The sequence below is a fragment of the Andrena cerasifolii genome, chromosome 5 (genome assembly GCF_050908995.1).
Source record: "Andrena cerasifolii isolate SP2316 chromosome 5, iyAndCera1_principal, whole genome shotgun sequence".
NCBI lineage: Eukaryota > Metazoa > Arthropoda > Insecta > Hymenoptera > Andrenidae > Andrena > Andrena cerasifolii.
The window spans coordinates 6,999,116-7,023,662 of NC_135122.1; the positions used below are offsets into that span (position 1 = coordinate 6,999,116).

Consider the following 24,547-nt stretch of genomic DNA (forward strand, 5'->3'; position numbering starts at 1 on the left):
TAGCAGCGTAGATAAACGTGTCCTTATCTAAATACTCTCGTGGATCCTTCAAGATTTCTAATCTCGCAAATTGACTCGCGTACGTACCAATAGGTACCTGTTTAACCGTGTAAAGAGGGAATGGGGAACAATTGCTAACCTCGTTCGATGGAATAAGAACGCACAACCATATCAATTTAATAATTTTAATAAACACAGCCTCTCACTACGCCTCGCCTCGGCTAATTTCAATCTCCCTGCGTGCTTCTCATGCATTTTGACAATTTTTCGACTTCAGTCGGCGGATCTCTCCTTGAGATTACCTTGAGGAAGAGAGGCGAAGCGTAGCATGCAATGTGGAGCAGATGCAATGTACTAAATTCACTAAAAATTAATTTTAATAAATTGAATTAAATATTCGCATCTCATTAATTTACAAATTAAATAAATTAATTTATAAATTTAGTTTAACTTCTTAGTTTAACGTCTAATTAAATTAATAACTAAATTAACCTTCCATATATACATTTAAACATAACTTCGTCAGAGGAATATAATTTTTATTTAAAAAATTACTGTTTAAAACTCAATTAATTTAATTGGCAAAACCGAGGGTAGACGCGTTTAAATGCGAGTGAGTGAAGAGGTGCATCCCTCGATACACTTACTTTGAATCATCGTCTGCGAAGAAGAGGCTATCGAAATCGACAAGGGGGTAGGATCTCGCAGCGCGGCTCCCGCGTATAAATAAGAGTGCGGCCGCGTCAAGCCAGCGACTGCAACCCCACAAGACGGTGCACCGCACGGTTGCGCTGGTCGCGTCTCGAGCCGGTGGCGTAGGCGGGGTGGCGCGTGTCGAGGGACCATCCGGTTCCCGTGGCACGTTCCGCCTCGCCGACCCAGAAACGAACGGGTAATCGCACGTGCGCGCCTGGTAATCAGATCGGTGGCTGCCTATAGCAGCGATTAATTAAAAAACCTGAAGATGGCAGGAGCTTTAATCGGCGTGGAAAAGCCCCGCGGCGCTTGCACGCCTTTCTTGGCTCTTTTCCGCGATCGTTCCTCCCCGGAAGCGGGTAGTTCTCGCGGCTCTGTTCTTTACTCGCGACCTCTCTTGCACAGTGAACCAGTCGACGAAGACCACCAGGACCGTGAGTAACTAGTTCACGTCGGTTCTCTTTTTTTTTTCTCTCTCTCTCTCTCGCAAATCGAGGCCCCCTCCAAGTCACGTTCGTACGCCGCGGAGCGGTTAATCGCCTGGAATATTGATAACACGGTTGGTTCACGCGTGTGTGTCGCCCGCGCCGCAGAATCGCCGGAATTCTGGGCTACGCCATGGATGTCGTCTCGTCGACGTATCTAGATTATATCGATCGCGGTTTATCGGTTCGAGCTCCGTCATAGAGACGTCCTCTGGCCTCGAGTCTCTAACCAGCTTCTATTTTTCTTGTAGCCCTGTTTCACTCTTCCGATGCCAGAGTATTAATAGTTTGTCGCACTGTTGGTAGGCGATACTTGGTGAACGATTTTTCCGGGCTCCGCGTTTCAGAATAGAAATGACATCTCAGTAACGGGAGAACGGAGCACGGGAAGTAGCTGGCGGTGGATGTAACGATATCGTTGATCCAATTGGTGTTGCTCTTATTGTTAATCACACGCTTACTCCGCTCACGAGCCTCGAATCTCTGTCTCGTAGTTCTAATTATGTATAGTATACATTGAAATAAAAGTATTATATTTTTTTTTAGTTTGCTCATGCCCTGATTCGAATTAATATAAAAAGAATATCTGACAAATTTTAGGAAGATTGAGTAATATTTAGGGGTGGCACATTTTGCACACTAAATAATATGTAGCAGGCTAAGGGAACACGATTTCCAATGATAATTATTTTTATTCTCAAGCCCTTAAAAAAGAAACTAAACTTCAAGGAAGACTTGGATTTAGATAAATTTACATTTTCTTACTATTATTGTTACAGATTCACACCTATGCAAATTCTGTACCTTATTATTTTACCCACATTCTTAAAACCTTGAGAAGCGAAAATAAGTAGGGTAGATCGGGGGCGGTAGCAGCAGGGGAGCGAATGTAACACGCTAATATCTCAATACATATAATAGGTATTAACACCAATTTTAGATATATGATAAGGTAACTTTTTTATACAGACTTATAATTGTAACGTAAACACTCCCTTTGCAAGTATGTGCTTTTTTAAATCTATAATTTGACACAAACACTCCGCTTCTCATTTTTTATTAATAACTTGGATATTACTTGACATACAGTGAAACTGTTGCGACCCAATGATGTCAGATCAGTAAAGCCGGGAATCCACCGGGAAGCTAAGCTAAGCTAAGCTAAGCTAAGCTAAGCTAAGCTAAGCTCTGCTATGCTATGTTATAACGTAGCTTTTGGTGGAAACAGTTCCATAAGAATGTATTAAAGCTAATTTTTTTTCAAACGTAGCATGGCATAGCATAGCATCGCATAGCGTAGATTAGCTTCCCGGTGGATTCCCGGCTTAAGTAACATTTCCCTATAAGAGTTTATGTTGCAAATGTAATAGTTCCTGCGTAATCGTATTCCATAGTCAAAGAGTTACTACCGCCCCAGGTTTACCCTACTGATAAAACTGTGCAACACCGAAATATTATTAAATTTGTCTAAAATTTGCCATACCGATCGCTTAGACGAATAGAACCAAAGGGGGCGAGCAAAGTTACATGAAAATAGCACCTTTGGAAAATTGAAACACCCTGGTATCCATCGACTTCCAAACTTCCCCACTCCATCATGGATACCTACTATCGAAGTATCGATGCTTCTATCATGGATTTCGTAATATTTCAACGAGCCATTGGGATGGAATTTTTTTTCCTATTCATTGATCCCAGCCCCCCCTCTATTTATTATTTCTCAATACTGCTCTTCTCATTACCATATCCCTTCCTCCAGACCTAACGATCTCAATTCCCTCCCCTTTCCTACGAAATACAACGTAATAAAGGTATCCAGGTCAGCACGCGTAAAAACTTCTTCCTGAGGGGGATCCCGGCCACTCGAAATTTAGGGGAAGCCCGAAATCACGAACGTAACGTGGGCGAACGGAATGTTAATGGATTCCACGAACCTGTCATTCGCTCTCCGGGCGTTTCCGCGGTTGGTACTTTCACAAAAGCTTTGTCAATGATCCTTTACGCCATGGAATGACTCACGTCGAAATCGGAAACGAATCCACCTGCCCCGCGTAGTATGTACAGCGTCTTATCGACTCGCGAAAGAAAACGGTTTCTAAAATTAAGGAGTAGGAATTAGGAACACAGAAATCATCGAGCTCCAAGTACATACATTTTCCTCGACACCGCCGAACCTTAGATCGTTAATTATCCGAATTCGATTCCCAGTACCGATATCTCCAGACAATTTTATCTACCTACCTACCAATGTTTGGACTCGCGTCGCGCCCGTAAATTTGACAAATCTCCTCGCGTCACTCGCAGGAGACGTTTTACAAATTTGTGAAACGATTCCGATGTAGGAAGTGCGGAGCAAACTCCTTTTCAACGCGCGAGGTAATTAATTTCGAGGTGACGCGGTGCTCGAGGAATTCCAACGTTTCGGAGGTCGTGCGAGCGCATTTTGCACACGCAATTTTCCTCGCGGCTGGCGTTTTCAGCAGCTGTCGATCATGTGTAAGCGCGGCTCGTCGGTATCCATTCATTTCGTTCTCGATCCACTAATTACCGTTTGATACGCAGCTCGTCACTCTCCTCGAGATATCGTTTGTAGATTTCAAGGAACGTCCTCCTCGCGGTTGCAAGTTTTTTTCGCAACAACCGCTGGGGATGAAAGATGGCTGTCGCTACGAAATTCGATTTAAGGGTTGTTTTTACTGCAGTGTTTAAACGTACAGCGGCGCACAGCCATAATCGTGCACTCTTTAACCCGGCGGGAGGCGCACCCCATATTGTAACACAGGTTGTCGCTACCGGGTGAAAAATACCCAAAATTCAAACGTTTAACACGAGCCAAATTTATAAAAGCAGACGCAGTTTTCTTCCTGATTTAATTCTTTCCTCGATAATGGTCGCAGCACTGACCGAAACGTTGGAAATTTAATCTTAAAATTTGCACAATAGCTTTTATTTAATCTCTTAAAAATAAACTGAACCGCTGCGTCGATAACATTTACTGTTAAGTTTTAAAAATTCTTTACCGTCGAAATTCTAAATCATTTTATCCAAAATTGAAACGTAAAAAACCACGGTTTCGGTTTTTTTTTAACTTCGTAATTTTTATGTTAAAGCACAGTGTTTTAAGAATCAAAGAAAATTTATGAAATATCTTAAAATCTTTATTAAAGTCCTTTAAAAAATTGTAGCAAAAACTCAAACAGTCCTCATATTTTCGCAACTAGCGCCTCTGTGGTAAATTTTACTCAGTAGCGCCTCCCGCCGAGGTAAAATCTCACAACATTTTTAAAACCGGTCCAAACCACTTGAGTTTTCTTTGAGAAGCTAGAAGGATTAGTTTGCTAAGTGACGTGCTTCGTCGTTTTGAAAAAGAATTGCAATTGGTTGGAATAGCAAAAAAAAGTATGATTTTCAACATTTCTTCCGAGCCCGTAATGAAAATTCCAAAAACCCGTTTGCAGATTTAAATGACTTGTATACATGCTGAAAATTTCATCAAAATCTTCGAATAAGGTCGAAAATCGCTGATTTCGGGAATTTCGCGATTTTCGAGCACGTATACAACTCACTTAAATCTACAAACGGTTTTTTCGAAGTTTCATTACAGGCTCAGAAAAAAATGTAGAAAAAAACGACTTTAACTATATTTTTTTGCTATTCCGACCAATTGCATTTTTTTTTTGTCAAAACGAGGAAACACGTTACTAAGCAAACTAATCTTTCCAGCTTCTCAAAAAAGAAACTCAGGTCGTTCGGATGAATTTTAAAAATGTCATGCGACGTTAAAGTGTGTACGATCATGGCTGTGAGCCACTGTACGTCGCATTGCTCGCGGTTCCTGGAAAATAAAGCTGCAGAGTGTCTGGCCGAATCGACTAGCGAAACGACAACAGCACGCTGGACGCGCAAATATTATGTTGAGCTCGGCGTGTTCGAATAGAGAAGCAAACAGCGTTATCGCGCGTGTTGGGACAAGGAGCCGCTTAATTAAATGATTTATAATCTGCGAAGCGCGCGGAGAAAAGTAATACGCGAACTCTCCATCGCAGCGTATCGGTGCTCTTATATTTTGACGGTTGTTGTTAGCAAAAGAGCGCAGCGGAGTGTGAAAATGGCCCCGCTTCTGTTCGATTTGTGCGCCGCAGGCGACACCTGAGTCCACATTCCTGCATATTCGAAGATCTCGCGAGCGAGCCAACGTAGGATCGACGATGTGCAACCTAAGTATAGTACCGCAAAGTACATTCGCAGTTGAATGTGTCGCTGATTGTAAATAGAATCGTCTATAGGGGAAGCGCATCGCTGTCAGATGTGATCGTGACGAAACGGGGGAGGGAAAGTTTATCTCTTGACGCACGGTCTCGCAAATTTCATTTGTTTTCTCCTCCGCAATCAACGAACATCTCGCAAACACAGGCGATCGTTTACATTACTCCGGCACCCCGTTATAAATAAATTCATCGATCCGTCACCTGCTCCGGTAGAATACAGTCAGATCATCCATCCGCTGAAAACGTCACCGGCCTGCTTGGACTTATTTAACACGTTTCTTTCTTAAACCAAATGTTACAGTTGCACGCGAAGCGGATTACGTTTCTTCTCCGTAGAATCGAAGCGGCGAGGGGCCAAGACACTTGACTGCACAGCCTGGTAAGTGCCCTATTGATCTAGCATCCATTCAGAAGAGGCGTAAATCCCGATCGAGTGGTACGGATTAGCCGAATGCCTCGGGGCCGCTCCATAATTAATTAGGATTTCATTCGCGATCGGCCACTTGAATCGCGTGGCACGGACGTGGCGTTATCAAGGGCCAACAAACGTGGAGGAAAAGATACTCGTGCCAGATGATTGCCGCCTAGAGGGGGGCGCGCGCTTACTCCGTATATACGCTGCAGCGGAGAGCAGTTCGTGCCCGTTATATAACGAATTATCGAGGGCCTATATTACAGGTGTGTCTTTGAGAAAAGGCCATTTTAACAGAGTGCGCGCTCCTCGCCGGTAAGTGGATTCGCTCTTTCTCGTCACCTCGCGAATCTTCGTCCCAACTGCTGCTCCGCACCCGTCTACCCTTCCTACCCCCTCGCTTTTTCGTCCTCGCCTATCGAAACTTCGGTAGTCGCGTCGCTTTCCCTTTGATCCATCACCGAGATCAAGGGAGCCGATAATCGCCGAGCATTATCGACAATTATCGTGGCAACTATCGCGGCATTTAATTCCTACCCGTGGAAATGTGCTGGTCGGAGGGGAGGGCAGGAGACAAAGGTTTATCGATTCCAAGAGAACCTTGGATTTGACGAAAAATCGGCTACTCCGCCGCGAGGAAATTCACTCGAGATAACCGATTAACGATTGCGTTTCGCTCCGCTGGAATTTCCAGGCTCGTTCATTTCTCTTATAGCCGAGGGCGGGGGGATGCGCGGATGGGACCTCGCGAGTGTCGATTTTTAAACGGAGGTGTTAATGTCGATGATTCATGCCACTCGATATGTAAATTTCGGGGGGCGAACTGCCCCGGGGAATCTTTGCTCAGTGAAATCTGAATAGGATGACTAGACTCGTTGTGAATTCTTAGTGCTCGATGGAAGACGGACGTTCCTCGTTCCTCGCCGTTACCGACGCGAAGGGCGAACGCCAAATTTTGTACCCAGGAATTTTTAATTCGCGAAACGTTGCAGTGTACCGTCGATCGATCTTTCATGCATTCCCCTGGTATCTGTGCCTTTGCCACACTTTTTTCTTTTTTTTATCTTGCCGCGTAGTTCCCGATAACGTAACGATTTCCGAAGGAAGACGATCTACGCGTGCCTGATCCGTCGCGTCACCGCCACCAATTTCCATTCTCCTTGGACGCGCTCGTAATTCTCAGGGAACAACAATCGTATATACTCCGCGATCGATCACTTTCGTAGTTCTCTTGGCTTAATTAAGACCGTCAAGGAAACGCGCGATCTTCGAGGCGGAGCCGTTCACTTTTTTTTTTTTTTCTTTCAAAAGCTCAGAGTAGCGTGTTTCGCGATTCCGTGGAAACTCTCGGTCTGCAAATCTTTACTCGAAGACAAGCAGAAACTGTTTCACGCAATTCCGCCGATACACTCGGTCCTGCCCTCTTCGTTTCGAGATTAGACCGGTCCCACTGCTGGCATTCCGGCGATAGGCGGTGGCGTTATTCGAAATATGAAGAAAAAGTTGATATTTCTTAGTGGACGTATTGACGGGGTATACCCGTTTGAACCATCAGGAAATCTGTACATTTGGTGGATTTTTTTACAAGTCAACGGCTTGATGAAGATTTCCCGTTTTTTTACTATCTTTACGTAGTATTATGAACTATATAAAAAAAAAGTTTCAGTTCAAAAACTATTGTTTTTTGGAAGTTATGCATACATATCCGAAAGTCTCTCGATTTTGGACGGCTAAACGGTGGGCCTGAAAACAGCTTTATGTCGTGTCTGAAGTAAAAAACTATATAATCTTCTTGTAAAGTATGTCAATAGCTATCGTCCAACGGGGCCGATTTTGAAAATTTTGAAAAATAAAGAAATGGTGGGAGATCAAAGGTAAAGTTACATTTTTCTAAGAGAAAAGGCCACCTTTTTTGTTTATAAATAATTAACGGGGAATCGGAATTAAAAAAGCCCTCGTTGGACGATGTGGAATCTTATTACGATCCTGCATGCAAAATTGGAAGTGAATTGGTTGAACGTAGCGCGAGTTTTTAGGCCCACCGATTAGCCGTCTAAAATCGAGAGACTTTCGGATGTGTATGCATAACTTCCGAAAAACAATAGTTTTTTAACTGAAACTTTTTTTTTAAGTAGTTCATAATACTATGTAAAGATAGTAAAAAATCGGGAAATCTTCATCAAGCCGTTGACATGTAGAAAAATCATGAAATTGTACACATTCTCCGAGGGTTCAAACGGGTATACCCCGTTAAGTTTTAACGAGTTCTCCTGCTGTAGTTGTTTTCCTCATTTCTGTTTCATATTTCAGGTTCAAGGCTTCAATTTAAAACGTAGAAACTCGAGTAAGTTTACCAAACATCAGACTTGATGGTTATTTCATTATTTTGAAAACTCATTTCCAATCATTTTTGTACTTTCAATCGCTAATTGGAGAAAGAAACAGTTTCTTAGCATTCCATTATTGTTATTGCTATTGTTACAACGGTGAGCTCCCCCGTTGGACATAATTACAGATTTAACAAAATGGAGGAAAGTAAACTAGAGACGCAACACAAAAAAACACTAGGAACTACAGTGACGGACGAAAGAAAATTCACAACTTTTAAAATCGCATAACTTTTTTAGAATTGCAAAACAAGCATTCTGTACCATAATTTTCTTTCTTAATCACCTTCATCATTCAAAACAATTTCTTCATCACTCAGCAGAGGTCGTCATATTCGGCTACTTTACCCTAATGGCGTGACAGATAATGCGATCCTGACCTCTCTGCTCGCAATTGCGTCTGGCTCGCATCATCTATCACGACCTTACCGTTCCTTGTTAATTAATATAGTTCCTAGTGTTTTTTGTACTGCGTGTCCACTTCCTTCATCTTGTTAAATCCGTGATAATGTCCAACGAGGGAATTCCCCGTTGTATCAATAGCAATAAAAATAATGGAATGCTAAGAAACTGTTTCTTTCTCCAATTAGCGATTGAAAGTACAAAAATGATTGGGAATGAGTTCTCAAGATAATGAAATAATCATCAAGTCTGATGGCTGATAGACTTACTCAAGTCTCTCCGTTTTAAATTGAAGCCTTGAACCTGAAATATGGGACCCCTACGTACAAAAATCCATGGCATGCTGGTGCTCGCGACAGTGATAAGAAGACGTCGGAGAAGACGATGACCGTATTGATATACTGTCATTCGTCAGCCAGACGCCACTGCGACGGGTCAAGATCACATCCTCTATCACGACATTACCGTTTCTTGTTAATCAATACAGGTCCTGAGTAGTGTTTTTTGTGATACATGTCCAGTCTACTTTCCTTCAGCTTGTTAAATCTGTCATAATTTGGAAATTATTATGTCTACTTTCCTTCAGCTTGTTAAATCCGTCATAATTTGGAAATTATTATGTTGGAACAGGAGAACTCCCCGTTGTAACACTATATTTATTACTACCAAAGGACCATTACAGTCAACCACAAGAACCTCCTGATCTACACTGCGTTCCACGTTAGAGCGTACTCGTTTCGCGCAGGGATACACTGCTGATCGGTAGTAAACCGGCAGGGAAAGTGCTACGACCAATCGCGAGAGTGCTACGACCAATCGCGTGTGTCAGATCCGTGTGAGCTGCGCAGATCTGTCGCAAATCGGTATGGGCGTTGGTACGCTCTTATATGGAACGCAGTGTACGTGAAAATTTCATCGATAGCATTGACGCCGTTTCGATTATCACGTCGTCGCTCAGACGAACAGTTTGTCAGAGGTTTTTTATCACGGTTCACGAGATAAATTTGTCAATGCTGACCAAACATTCCTCCCACCTGATCCTTGTCTCGATTGCCTTTCTCGAGTTCGATCTTATCTGATGATAAAATTCCCTCGACGGCCCATATCCGTCGCGACAAATAGTTGGTTCGATCACTGAAAACGGTGGATCGAGAGGCTCGCGCGACCCTTCAGAATTCCCTTCTCCAAATATTCTCCACCGAGTTGATTGGAAGCGAATTTCGAGGCCGAACCAGAGGATGCTGGTGGTTGGATTAACTAGGATATCTAATTAGCGGGTTCGATCGGTTCGAGTTTCACTCGACGAGCTTGCTGCCTCGATGCTTCTATATATCCAACGTTTGGGCTTTGGAATCGGATGAATAGCGAATTGAGATCGGCTTCGCCCTAATCACGTGTTTACCGCACGGCAGCAGCGAGGTACTCGAGCATCCTACTCGACGAAATGTGTCACGCGACCACGTGGACAAGTGATTGACACAATTGCAGGGCTGTTTACCTACAGATAAACGCTACTGTCCACTTCGATGCGAAATCGGGGAGAGAGAAATCGCATTACGTAACGCTTTCCGCGGGAAGACACAGAAGCCTTCGTCATAACATTTATCTACGAGTGTTCTTTGGAATAGTGTGGACGATACGTAGTCGTAACACCAAGCCAATTGTCATTGAGCGTGTGTCAATCATTACTTTTGATAATACGGTATTCAAGTACAGTGGAATCTTTATTACTCGAGCTAGTATGGACACGCGATTGTTTCGATAAGGGCTCGTACGGAATTTGCGCGTAATAGCATCGGAGCAGCAGAGCGTTTAATTGCCAGAATTTCGCGTAACGGAGAAAAGATTCTCTTGTAGTAATAAAATGGAGTTGAAACAGTAATCCGCGAATTCCTTTCGAGTTATCTCCATCGGAGATAGATTGTACTTTTCTCTGGTCCAACGAGAAGATTTCGTTCGTCGTTTCTGCACAGTGGTTTCATTCACCGCTGCTTTTAATAATCCACTCCGGTTCGGTCGTTATCGAAGCAGGGACATTCGAGACGCGCGACAGTGTTCTAAAGAAAAAGTTCTTCCGACTTAAAATTCCTGCTCGCGCATCGTCGCGCGTCCTCTTCGTCCGATGCATTTTCATGGATGCAGCCTTCGGTAATTCCCCGGATGCTTGGAATCGATTATCTCGTGGTTGACAATTAGTTCATTCCGTATCGATCGATGGGAAACATTGTAAATCTGGGCGACAATCTGATCGGAATAGCGTAACGCTTTGTCGATCAACGTTCACTTCGCGAGAGGTACGTGTGCCCAGCTCTCAACGCTCTTGCTCCTTCAGAGAATCCTACTTCAACCTCCTGGGCCATTTTCCTGCGCTCCAAGAGCAGAGGAGTTATTAAACATAAAAAATTCAAGCGCCCACGTCTTCTGGGATACAGTGACTCGCATTAATATTCGGACACTTTTTAAAATCGCATAACTTTTTTAGAATTGGTCCTAACAACTTGAGTTTTTTTGAGAAGCTAGAAGGATTAGTTTGCTAAATGACGTATTTGGTCGTTTTGAAAAAAAATGTATTTGGTCGGAATAGCGAAAAGAATAGTAAAGGTCGATTTTTAAACTTTTTTTTTGTGAGCTTGTAATGAAAATGCAAAAAACCCGTTTGTAGATTCGCGAAAATTCCCGAAATCAGCGATTTTCGACCTTATTCTGCGATCTTTAAACGTTTGTAGCTCGGAGCAACGTTAACCGATTTTGTTGAAATTTTAGGCACGTATACAACTTACTGCAATCTACAAACGGATTTTTTGAATTTTCATTACAAGCTCACAAAAAAAAGTTTAAAAATCGACCTTTACTATTCTTTACGTCATTTAGCAAACTAATCCTTCTAGCTGCTCAAAAAAACTCAGGTCGTTTGGAGCAATTCTAAAAAAGTTATGCGATTTTAAAAAGTGTCCGAACATTAATGCGAGTCACTGTAGGTAGATACTTCAGAGGATCCGCTCTTCGCCTCTAGTTCCTCGGGGCGTTCATATTTCATTGAGATCTTCCATAACGTAATAACGTCGCAGTAATCTCTACGCGCGACCAAAGGGAACGTCATCTTCTACCTTCCACCTCCAGACATCTCTTATTTTCTCTCTCCAATTATAATGCTACATTTGGACAAATCTAACGGAGTTACCAGCGTGCCCACCCCTTTTCTAATTCTCGTTCCCTCGATAAGCTTCTTCTCCGTGGACGTTTCCCCGAATCCCTCTTCTCGTCGTCTCCGGCCAGTAATCCTCTCGTTACACGAGTGGTGCAAAGGAACCAGAGTACCACCAACGAGTGCCTATTGATTTTTAGGAGTGCAGGGCGAATGCAAGTGCGAGAGCAGGGAGGTTCCGTGACCGGCTGCGGTCGATCGATTTAATCCTCCGCGATACCAGCTCCTCGGAGAGAAATACACTTTCAATCACAATAACAGCCGCGAATGTCGGCGACGATGTTACGTTAGATGTAGGACGCGAAGCAGGTGCGGGAGGAAACGATGTTATCAAACGACAGAAAGCCTGAGAACGGAGGGGCGAAGAGCGTCGGAGTTGGAATTATCTGATACCTTCTTTCATCGTTTTGCGTTATGTTTCACCGCGTGGCTTCGCCTGTTTCATTGCCTGCCCGTTTCTTTCCATCGCCATGCACGTGTACAGCCGTGCAGGCAACTTTCGTGTTTCCCTCTATCGATTTCTACTCTTGACGTAGCTCGATAAGAACAGGTGAGACCGGCCCGCGAACCTTTGTTCAGTTGACCAACAAGCATAGAGCGTCCTTGAAATTATCTGCGATGATCGTGCGATAGATTAACCTCGGCGACTTATCAATCGACCAGAGCCAAGTTAATTGGACCCCAGCCGCGGAAAGTGGAAAAACACCCTTACTAATTCATGGAAAGCAGCGTTCCCTCTGAATGTCAAAAGGGGGGCGGGGTGTGTCATTAGGAAACGCTTTAGGTTTGATTACCCGCCAGCCACGATTTACCGTGTTTGTTGTTTTCGATTTTCCTGCCAGGCACGCTAGAAAGAGACGCGATGGAAAATTTATTCCAATTGATATCGATGTTCCACATCGTTGAATTCATTGAAAATAGCTGGCTTTGATGTGAGTTCCCTCCGTGGCGCCGAGTTTCAGGAACAGATAAATGTAGGAGGAATATTTCCTGCTTTTTATATTTCAGAAGTATGAAGCTATTATGGGAAGTGAACGTGTACCGGATTATGGACGTGGGGGTTTAGGGATGAAGAATTATATTGAATGAGAAGAGGATTATATTTTTATTTTCAGTAATCCTCAATTGGGATTCCAATCTATATTATGTTCCTTTCTAAAATTGTTCGATGTTCTTAGTACACTTCTACTGACATTAATTACACTAGAATGGGTTACAGTAGGGCACTGCAGATTAGTCAACCTTGGCCTTGGAACCTACACGCGAATCCAACCTCTATTCAAATTCAGTGATTTATTCTGCCCAGAAGTAAACTACAGTAAGACCTTCGTTGTCACCAGAATACAGATACTTTTACAGAACTACTTACTTAGGGGGGAGGTGGGATGAAAGGGCATTTTCGTTTAGGACCAGATAGTAAAATCACTGAATATTTATCATAGTAAGATTTTGAAGGGAACACTTAGAAAAGGAGTTTCATAAATCTTTCTTGTATCCCATTCGTAAATATGACAACGCAATTGAAACTCCAATTTCTACAGTTTGAATATTAAACAAAAGATTATCTGACATAAGGTGAATGTCCCAATTTCTGCTCATGTCCCCATTTCTGCTCGTTTCGTAGTTTTCTTATTATTATATGCGTTACGTTTGTACTATAGTTGCAACAAAATAATTCTAAATTATTTAAACATTTACGCGAGTGTTGCACGAGCTTGGGGCAATACATACATCGCTATTTTTCATGAGCAGAAATACAGACATTTAGAGCGTTAAATATTTAATTACAAATTACTAATAGTTAAACATCTTGAAATATCTTTCTTAAATAGTTTTTGAATTGATTGATTTACTATTAAAGAATTAATCAGTTACTCTGCAAGTTTTGATCACAAACAATTTTTTTACACCTTCTTTATGACGAGTTACCTCTTAAATCAGCAGAAATTCGGACATTCACCTTATGTCTTATTATTCCTGAATAAATATCGATCCAGATGTAACAATAAAGAAGTCAGTTATTGGTAACAGCACTTGGCAAAACGTTTCGAGAAAACATAAAAAAAAATTGAAATGTGTTGTTACAAAATGAAAATACTTTCGTCCTGGGAAAATCCTTTATCTTTCAGATAATTACAATGCCCCTTTCAACACGTGCCCCTTTCATCCCACCTCTCCCCTATTAAATCAAAGGACTTTGGAATAGAACAAAACATACTAAACAAATCGCAATGCCAGTTAAACGACTGCAGAAGTACCCTCCTTCCACCTCCTCAATTCCAAAACGATCTTCACACGAATTTCATTCTGGAAAAATGGAATCCCATTACATCCTTTCCGCCCGGAATACCTCCCTTTATTCAAATCCCCAAGCTCCACCATCAACATAAACTGATCCCGCGACTTTCACCCCCGAATAGTCCGCAATAAAACTGCGGCTATCCCCCTGGATTACGAGCGCCGGAGTCGATTGAACGCCGGTCGAGTAACCGTCCCGTAGATCCAGAAGGGACCACGTGCACCCCTCAGTTAGGGGTGGTCGGGATTGTCGGGACGGTGGAGCCCGCCGTCGGATCGATCGGCGATCGAGTCGCGCCCGACCTTGACACTATCGTTCACGGTTGCAGGGTCACAGACACGGGACGACGGTCGGATTTTCAGCGGGGCAGTGGTTTCTGACGCGAGGGAATCGCTAATCGCGACAGCGTCGGCGGCGTCGGCGTCAGAGGCAAGAGGTAGGAGGAAGGGAGAGAGAGAGGCCGGCCGTTTATCGAGCGAGGAACAGAGAAAAAGAGGGAGAAATGGCCCCCACCCGCGGCCACCATGAGGAGATAGAGGGGCGGTATAAAGCGTATGCCTACAGCCCTGTACCAGTGAGTTCCTCCTCAGCGGTGTACAGTTCGACCACCCTTGGCAAGCGACCTGGAGAGAACGGCTTCAATTCAGCCAAGTATTACAGTTTAAACGGTGCGCACGACGACTACCGTGACAGCGACATGACGGAGAAGGGTTCCACGACACTGCAGTACGTCGCCGCGTCCGCGGGTAAGTGCACCCAACCACCGTTGCCCGCCGAACACCGCCACTTTGCAGGGGTGGCAACGGGTACACCTGCAATCCGTGTCGCAGCGCCCTTTGGGAACCAGCAGGGCGGGAATTTCGACGGGTCGCGGGGGTCGCCTCGGGGAAGTTCCGCGAACTCGAGCGCCGGCTTCGCGTATCCTCCCCTTGGCGAGCGTTCGGCGGCTCGATATTTCGGTGGCCTAGGTCGGGAGGTTCGTTAACTCGCGCGCGAGGGATTCGAGGTTTCGGGGTCGCGGTGGAAGGATGACGGCTAGGTACGTTGGTTATATATCCGTTTTGGAAGCCTTGGTACTTGGGTGAAGTGGGCGTTTGATGATCGTGGATGGGGTGGAAATTGCAATGGATGTGTAAACCGAGGTGAGGCGGTGGGACCGCTTCGATTAACGTTGCACCGAAGTGGGCACTTGGGATCGTAACATGGGAGGGGGGTTTTGAATAATTGATTTTGTTAATTGAGGGGCACCGCGGGCGTGGGAATGATGGGGCCCTGAGGGTTAAGTTAACTTGGGGTTTGCTTGGAGTGTTCGGTGTCTGGGTTGAGGATTGTTAAGTCAGTGTATTAGAACTGGGAAGATAAGGCTAGCTTTGAAGGAAGTTTAAAAATTTCCAATCAACACGTGTCAGTGATTCGAACACCGAGTAGGATTGGACACTGATCCATGCTTGCGACGACTTCGATAAACGCGTCGAACTGGTGCCGTTTCGTGGTCTTCCCGACTAGCAACTATTTACAGCCGAACGCTACGAGCTCGCGTAGTTAACTTGAGAAGAAATTGTGGAAAAGAATTTACATAACGCTTTCCCCGGAAGCCGAATGCAGCGGCGCTACAATTCTTTCCTGAACGGGCGCTGTCGCGGTGCATGCGATCAAGATTGTCAGGAACCAAGTAGTTATGCAAGTTCCATGCGTGCGGCATTAAACGAACGAAAGAAATTAGTCATCCAACATCAGCACGTATCTCCCTTTCATACTTTTGATATGATTATATAAGAAAATCTGCCCGCAAAGATATCGACCGCTACACGAGAAAGAGATTAGATCCTTGATAATGGTGCAAAGCTCCACGATTTCTTTTGTATTTCTATTTAATTGCGTTGATCTAATCTACTGGCACTCGTGTTCCACTATCGCAGAGAATGCTGCCCCGTGTTCAATTACCGTAAGTTCTATGCAGCCACGTGGACTCGGGGACTTTAATTTACAGCGATTCGGTTAAGTACGATTGTGCTTTACGCTGGCTCCTCTGGCAACGCGATGGACGTTGCGCCAATAATTTATTTAATTCTCGCGGGAAATAGCACGTGTCGGTTTTCTTCGAGAAATCTATTTATCACTGGAGGAAGCCTTCCGTAGATCCTCGACTTCGCGGCATTATCGCCAGTTCTGGCTTCTAAAAAACGAGGGGAAACTATGTTTCCCTGCTTGTTCGGTTAGAGTTTTAGGAATTCGTGTCTGAGGAACGCGCGGGCATTTGTTTCGGTGATTAACGCGCAACGGAAAGACCTCTTCAGGGATCAATTTACGATACTTGGAATGCCATTGTTAAGCAAAAGACACACCTTTTGGCCTTCCTGTTGTCTTCCAAGCTTTCATCGTCGATAAAGCGCCATACAATCGAATTTTCCTCGATCGGAAAGTCACGTGGAGCGTGCGGAGTAAATAAACACGTTCCGCGTTGCATCGAGCGGATCTTTGACTTGGCGCGAAGCTGCGGCTTGAACTCGGCTGAATTTATCTCTTCAGATGTTTTGGCAACGATTAAACAATATTGTCGCGTGCCTGTGACAAGTGAGCTTTATTGAATAATTAATGCAGCAACAAGCTTCGTGTCTCTTGCGCGAAAACAATGTAGAGTGACTGATTAATATTGCGAATAAATATTGTAGGTTGTTTCTCTATTAGCGCGGATTAAGTGATTAATTTCTGCAGCGGGAAATAAACTAAGAATAAATCTTGTCGCGTGTTTATTAATAATTTGCGACATTTATTACATCATTGGCAGAGTGATTGGTAGCTGTCCATTTTAAATAAGCTATTCATAGAAGCTTCTTGCTGCGAGTATCGATTCAAATTGCGCACCCTGCCGCAGAGTTGCAATAAAGGTTCAATTCGCAGTAGATTGAATTTGCACCAGGTGACAGAGAGGAATCCCTGCGACCCTCTTCGTCTCCATGGAGCCCAGACCACTGCTCTTTTGTCCATATCAACTCTGATTCATTCATTCGGTGTAACGTCCATCGCACTTCGCCTTCGTCGCTCCGTGTGTGGATATAAAACCTCGCGATTCCCGCGAAACTTCACACTCCGTTAGACTTTGAACGTTACTACGACGGCACGTTTAATTAGAATGCGAAGCGATTCGATGTCGTACGGTATATCGAGTTTTACAGCGCAGGCTTCCAAAGTGCGCGCTCCAAACCGACAGATAACGATTCCTCTCGAAAAAACGAATCAGAAACGTAGAATAAAGTTTTTCTCTACGAGCTTCCATTCCGGAGGAAACCGACTTCAAAGTTGCAGTCATGCGTGCCCGCATTCACTCGCGCCGCGCTGTACCGCCGTTTGAAACTCGATTTGCTAGAGAACAAAGCTCCGCACGAAAAAATGTCACTGCACACTTTCGCTCTGTTTTTTCACCGTGTATTTTTTCCATATATCAGATATTGGAAAAGTCTGCTGGAAACTTGATTAACTTTCCCTCGCTCCAAGCGACGAGAGCCTCCGCGCCACGGTTGTTTGCGCGTTTAAATATAGAGACAGAGAGATCTATAAATGCAACTGGGAGGCGAGTAATGAACTTGGTGGACTTGCCAGTAGCGCGACACGCGCGTCTCGTTTGGTCCGCAACTTTTCGCTCGACACAGTCCGCGAGCAGGAGCAAACGTGCAAGGAAACGTGGCGAGCCTCGAATAACTTTTGATCACTGCGTCAACAACGGAAATTCGCGGAGAGAGCTCGCCGAACAGCGCCGATTTCTCTGTGCCACCCCTCTCGTCGCGATCAAACGACGTCGTTAACATTTGATGCTTTCAAATTCACAAAGACATGTAAAGAAAAGGGACTTCGCCGAGGTTCGAAGGAAAGAAAAGGAACGTGATGTATCGATCCGAGCGTCAATTCGCAAAATGTGCACGCGCGCGATTTCGAGTCACGTTCGTTTCACGAATTGGCGGAGATTCTGCGACGAAGCGATGTTTGTTTTCGCTGGTCTCGTGGATAAATACGCGATCTCTGCCGCGCAGGTAAAGGTAGGCCTTCTGTTTCATCGCACGTTTTGCTAGCGAAATTATTCTTTGAGCATCGTATCGCGGCGTAGCTTCAGGTGAGATCTCTGTTTTCAAAGGGATTAAGGCGCATTCGCGGCACACTTTCCGGGGGTAATTCTATTTGACAATCGCGTTAATGTCGCCTGCCGCGTAATGCAGGTGTAGTAGAGGTTTCTGCAGTGGATTTGGGAAGATTTAAGGGAAATTATCCTTCGGGTCGGCAGGGCAACTCTGTTTGCAGAACGTAAGTTCGTATTAACGTAATCTGCGACAAAATTGTAGAAGTCTTCTGCGGTGGATTCTGGGAGCGCTCGAGATTAATGATACAGTATTTCTGTGATGAATTTTTCATTACGTACTAAAAGTTGTTAATTTAATGCTGTGCTTCGTAAATGGTGTACCTAATTATTCTCTAGATCGACTTCGTCCTCAATTCAAGCTACAGAGCCAAGCCGAGCCTCTCCAATTCAAATTAATATTCTCACAGAATTCAAACTCATCAACTCCGTTCCCACTTTCTTAGCTTCTCAGCAAGAGCATCGGAGGCCCTGTACCTTCCTTAAAATTGCCATACACAGCTCTCGCCCTTTCAGAACCTTCAATTTGCATGAAATCCTGCCACCGGCGTATCCACCTTATCAACCTACCAAATTCCAACAAACACTCTGCCTTCGGATACTCAAAACTCCAAGGGATTTCCCCGGAGAAAAGAACAATGCTCCCAGGAGCGAACTTTAAGGAAGATTGCTTCGAGGCGTCGAGCGAAACCTGGCGACGCCGCGACTGACAAGGGAAGATCCCGAACCCGAAAATTCAAAGAATTCCGAAACTTTGTGAAGATCTAGCGCATTTCCTCCTGATTACAACGCAATTTTTGTTTGTTGCCCAAATGCACTCTAAGGGGTTGAAATTAACCCCTGAAAATTCGGCTATTTCCCGATCTTATTTTGTAACTCGCAATCAGTAAGAGATAGAAAAAAAAGTTTCAGGGCAAAAGTTACTTGTTTTAATTAGATCTATCATCTGGTAAGAAATTTATTTGACAGTTCACGAGCTATAACACAAAATCGGAAGACAGTCGAATTTTCAGCCGTCGATTCCACCCCCTTAGAGTGAATTTGGGCAGCAAACAAAAGTTCCGTTGTAATCAGGAGGAAATTCCCTACGTGTTCACGGAGTTTCAGAATTTTTTGAATTTCCGAGTTCGGGATGCTACCTTGTGAGTCATCCAGGTTCGAATGCCGAAACGGATCGAGCAACGGTTTCGCGCGCAGAGGTTGCACATCGAAACAATCGTTCCTCCGGCCATCCGCAGTCACACGGCTAATAAGGATGTAGTTTGAGTCGATTGCGATCTTCGCTAGACCGAATTTCATTCGATTCAACACCGGACGCGGACCGTTTTAATATTCGTCACATTCGAGGACGTAGCTGTCTCTTCGCCATTATTTATCGGACGTGACTATGCGCTCCGTGAATTCATCCTTGTTACCTCGATCAACGATCTTGACCATCGATCACCTTATCAAACGGAAGGCCACCTACGCCTCGAGCGCCAAGGACGCCCCATAAATCTGCTCCCTTGTTATCCTCGAATTCATCCCTTCGAACTCTAGCTCGCCGTAAAAACTGCAGCAAACGGACTGACAGACGAGAAATGGGAAGGACGTTAGGGCAGACGGGACACGCGAAGTAGTAGCCAAAATTTCGGCCGCGGAGATCAGCTTTCCCATTACAAACTCCACGGGGCTTCCCAGGGAAATCCTTGCGGACGAACGCTAGCGGACGTCTGATGAAAATATAAAATTCGATCCACCTGCCCGAAGTGACGTCGCGCCCCTCGATCTCGCTCTTTCCTTAGGAGCGTCGCGAAGGGACCATTTACCTATTCAGCTGGCGCGACGTTCACCGTTCCGTCGCGGCGTCACTTCTTTATTTTCCTAGCGTGTCTCCTGCGCGCGATTTCCTCCTCGCGGAAAGGGGCCGTTCTCCGATCCTTTTCCTGGATCAATTTCACCTGGCAGAACGATGCCGTTCCGTGTCTCTACCGCTGAAATTCGAGTACCAGCCACGCGACCTTCGCCTCGACGAAGTCATTAAATATGCGCCGTTAGAACGAAGTCGAGGCGGTCGTTAAAGTGACTTTAACGACAGACACGTCACCTGGCGACTCCACTCGATTCGCACTCGATGCGAGGAACAGTGCACCCCGAATCGCGCACCGTTTCGCGCATTTCGCTCGCTACTCGATGACAAAGCAATCGACGATTACGTCGACGGCCTCGCATTGGTATTTTTGTTCCCTCCGCTGTCATCTGTCTCATCCGCGATAGCCGGAGGATCATTTTTCCATCGACCGAGAATTTTACATAACAGTACGCTTCGATAATCGACTGTCGCGCGGATTTCAAGATAATGCACCGATAAAGCTGCACTGACGAGCAGATAACGGATAGCGAGGACGACACGCGTTCGGTTTCCATGGAAAAAGTCCCGGCGTGATTGACTTCTTTCCAGGCCTCTTGTTTGATCACTGATTCGATCGTCGGCGAAATCGCCGGCGAATCGGTGGCGATTCTATGAAACCAGCGACACCGATAGCGGCTCTTTTTCGCGGAGGTAGGAGCGGCGTTACGATACCGTCGACGGCGGTGTCGTTAAGTCAGCGATCAGCTGGGAAATAATTGCGTTGCGCAAGAGGCACGAGGAAAGCTTTTCCTGGGTTTTATTCCCTTGAAAAGTTTGCCGCGAATTTCCGAGAAACTCGTATTTGCTGTCGATATCGCCTGTATCGGTAGATCTACGATACGACTTTGGAACGATAGCTGGTAAAGAATCCTCCCGGGGAACCCTGCGGAAGGGAGAAACACACTCGGGACGCGGAGTCTCGAAATCGTCGAGTGCGGCGTCGTTTCTGTTGCAATCTGTGAATTTCGATGACGGAGAAAGAATCTTGATTGCAGGGGATATTGATGGAGAGCGAAGAAAATACGACAACAGGGACGAGTGACGTTTGCATTGCAGCGACAAATATTTTCGGCTCGGTCGGTGTTGAAATTGTAATCAGAGGATTTCGCAACGAGTGGCGCGTCGTCGACGGTGTTTATAATTCGCGCCTTATTGTCTGCATAATTCGGGCGCGTTCTCGATAAAAATATTCCAAGATCGCCGCCGAATTTATACTAAAAATAGCCAACACCTTGGCCGAGATAAGCCGCTTGAACTCTTGAACCGCTGAACTCTTCGAGCAGAAACCTTTCCTTTACTTTCGTCGGTCCGCTTCCATGTACGAAACGTTTTTCGCTGGTCGCCGCGATTGCTTCACACTCGGTGGCGGAAAAATTAGACGATAACCGTGCTCCGATTTGCTGTAATCCTCTCGTTACTATCAGGATCGATAGCGCGATAAACAGCGGCAGTTTACAGTAGCCCACGCGCCGATTAATCGCTTTGTCTCTGATTTGTTAATGTATCGTCGCTGCGGGGCTGATAGAGATTTATTGCGACTATTCCTCGGGTGGACTTTTTCCATAGCCTTCCTAAGGAAATTAACGACTCCTCTAATCACCTCTGATTAGATCGTTGGCGAGTTGGTAGCTTTTGTTACCGAAGCTACTGGATCAGGACGAAGAGGGTAATTCCTCGGTAGCTACGGAAAGCGAGGCGCCCACGAATGTGAGAGAAACGCAATCGGAGAAACGTCGCTACTTGCGGCTGACTCGATTAAACACGACCAATTCATCTGACGGTTTCGTATTCACATTTTAATGGTGTTCTGATAAAACGCAGCGAGGCTGCAGCCATCCGCCCACCGATGACGTTTTTCGGTGATCCTGGTATCACGAAATGGTCAACAACACCACTGGCTTTATCCTTGAGCAGATTATAGATTGTCTTTGACTTACTATTTGCTTTTGCAAATTTTTCACCGGGCATAGTGGACACCTGCTAGGTCCTGTCTTTTTAAGCGACTTCAAAAAGAAGGAGGTTACTCAACTCGTCACGCATACTTCATTATGTATGTATGTTCACGCATAATTTCCGTATAGGTGGAGGAAGCAGGAAATTATTTCGCAAGTGTCCACCGTCATTCGTGTACCTAGCGTCGAGACCTTCGAGCGTGTTAGAGATTAATGGATCTAGAATTCATTGATAAGATGTTTGACGGAACCGGCCAGTTATCGATTCGTTCGGAGTGAGATATTTTAGATTTCTTAATCGTCGAGCGTAACAGTTTCCGATTAGCTACATAATATGTGTTCTAATCAAGGCATGTATGTTTTGTAAACATAGCGTTATCTCGATACGCGAAATTTACATTAACGAAGCAGACGGGGGAGATCGGTGGATCTCAGTCTTGACGATAAGGTTTTGGAAGATAGAAATACGTGGGCTGTCCCTTGGAAGCTTTACGAAAATTCTTGCTCAAATATTCCAGCAGAACTAATTCTCGATCGTTAAGTGATACTTCTCGTGGACACTTGAGACTCTTAAGACGCCTCCACCTTTTCAGAATCCTCTCTACGAAGTTTCAAAGCACAGATTTCTGGTCTCGTTGTACCTACATCGTAGGCATAGGACGCGCGGCACTGTGACGTAACAGCTGGCAAGTTTATGAAAATTCTTATCGACACGGAAATTTCCAATCTTCGTACGCGACCCCTCCGACAGTTTCTATCCACTATTTTCTCCCCTCCTTGTTCCCTTCGCCTCCTTTTCCGCGCTTCATTCAGCTCTTCTCGCGAGTTCTTACTACGCGTCTTGGACTTTCAGTTACACGCTCGTGCGTGGCCATGAAAGCTTTTCATTCGACGAGGATAAAAGTCTAGTTTCTAATCTCCGCGGTTCACTGCGACGCAACTTACTCCGTATCGTTATTTTTATTTACTGTTCACTTCACTTTGATTAAGAAATTAAAAGAAGACACTCGCAGTCGGTCCTCTTTTACTCCCGGAGAATATATTCCCAAGAGTATCTGCGAATTTCGGTGAAAAGATATATAGGGGAGGAGATAAGGGAAAGGAGAATTCAGATTCGCCCCGTCTCATCCCCGATTTGTGTCACAAAGCTGACCGTCGATTTACGAAGTGATTCACGAATCCCATGGAGATATTAGCGCCAATAAAGATCGCATCACGCGTGACGTACGGGTCGCAGCAATCGGGATCTGGAGTGCGTGGAAATTGAATGTTTACGGAGGCGTGATCCATCAGCAAGAAAACGGTAATCTCGATCGATATCTCTGTGCTCGACGCGGATTTATTGCGCCGCGCGGAATGATTTACAGTACAGTGGCGGTCCAACTCTGTCACCGTTGTTTACGCAGATGTCATCGTTCCTGCGATGTTTTATCTGTTCGAAAAATACAGCTGAGAGGAAATGCAGGGCGATAGGAGCGCCGCAAAACTCTGTATTTAAAGGAAGCGACTTGATAACAGAGATTAATCGCTTCATCCTCGCCTTTCTTTTCCATTTAAAATGAGACTCATCTCGAAGCAAGTATATCCAAATTAAAAGTCACTATTAAGAATTTTCAATGCAACTTAAATCTCACGATCCATCCAGAAACAAAAATAATTCTCCATCATTTTGATCCCCTTGATTAAAGTGACCAGACGTCCCGCATTTGAGCCCTTTGTCCCGCAAAGTGTCCCGGATTGGACATGTAACCTTTTACATTTTCGCATTGGCATAAAGTTACTGTTTCCTCCACTTTTTTTGTTGTGAAAAAAAATATATATATTTTTAATTTCGTTTCAACGTATCATCTTATAATCACAAGTATGTATTTTTAAATATATTGTAAATGCTTTAATAAACTACGGAAAAAATCTCCTCACGCATCTCTTATCCCCTTTTTTTTTTGCTTGCTTGCTTGTTTGCTTGCTTGTCCCGCATTGGAACAGAAAATATCTGGTCACTTTACCCTTGATCCATTTAATACCCATCTCGATCTGTCGGAACCTTCCCTCGATCCTCTGCATTCCCTAAAAACAAATTTCTCCAATGCAAACGAGGTTTCGATCGATCCTCGACAAAAAAAACATTTCCCTCTGCTATTGTTTGTAATCAAATGCAACGGTTTCCCAGCAGAATGACAGCGCGGCTGTTAGATCCATTACGCGCGTGGTCGCCGATACGCAGATTGTTGATCGATTTCGCGGGTGGAACGGCGGGAGATGGATTCTTTTTCGCGACGGCGTTTGCACTGGCGAAGTCGCGCGCGATTCGCCCGTAACGAGCGCACGAGATTATTTTTATTATCGTTCCGGCGGCGCACGCGATAGAATGATATAAGAGCGATGCCGCAGGGATTACGTAAAACCTAATGCAACGTGACG

At 44.7% G+C, this 24,547-nt stretch overlaps 2 protein-coding genes across 2 annotated transcripts in view; one reads left to right on the forward strand and one right to left on the reverse strand.

Moving 5' to 3' along the window:
* LOC143369209 (uncharacterized) overlaps positions 1-24,547 on the reverse strand; it is a 201,425-nt gene that overhangs the window by 4,304 nt on the left and 172,574 nt on the right. The gene's annotated exons all lie outside the window — the stretch shown is intronic.
* LOC143369205 (solute carrier family 2, facilitated glucose transporter member 8) overlaps positions 5,764-24,547 on the forward strand; it is a 31,190-nt gene continuing 12,406 nt past the window's right edge. Inside the window, exons 1-2 of the mRNA XM_076812841.1 lie at positions 5,764-5,828; positions 14,483-14,900. Of these exons, the coding sequence (XP_076668956.1) occupies positions 14,657-14,900 (244 nt within the window). The 5' untranslated portion in view covers positions 5,764-5,828; positions 14,483-14,656. The remainder of the gene's footprint in view (positions 5,829-14,482; positions 14,901-24,547) is intronic.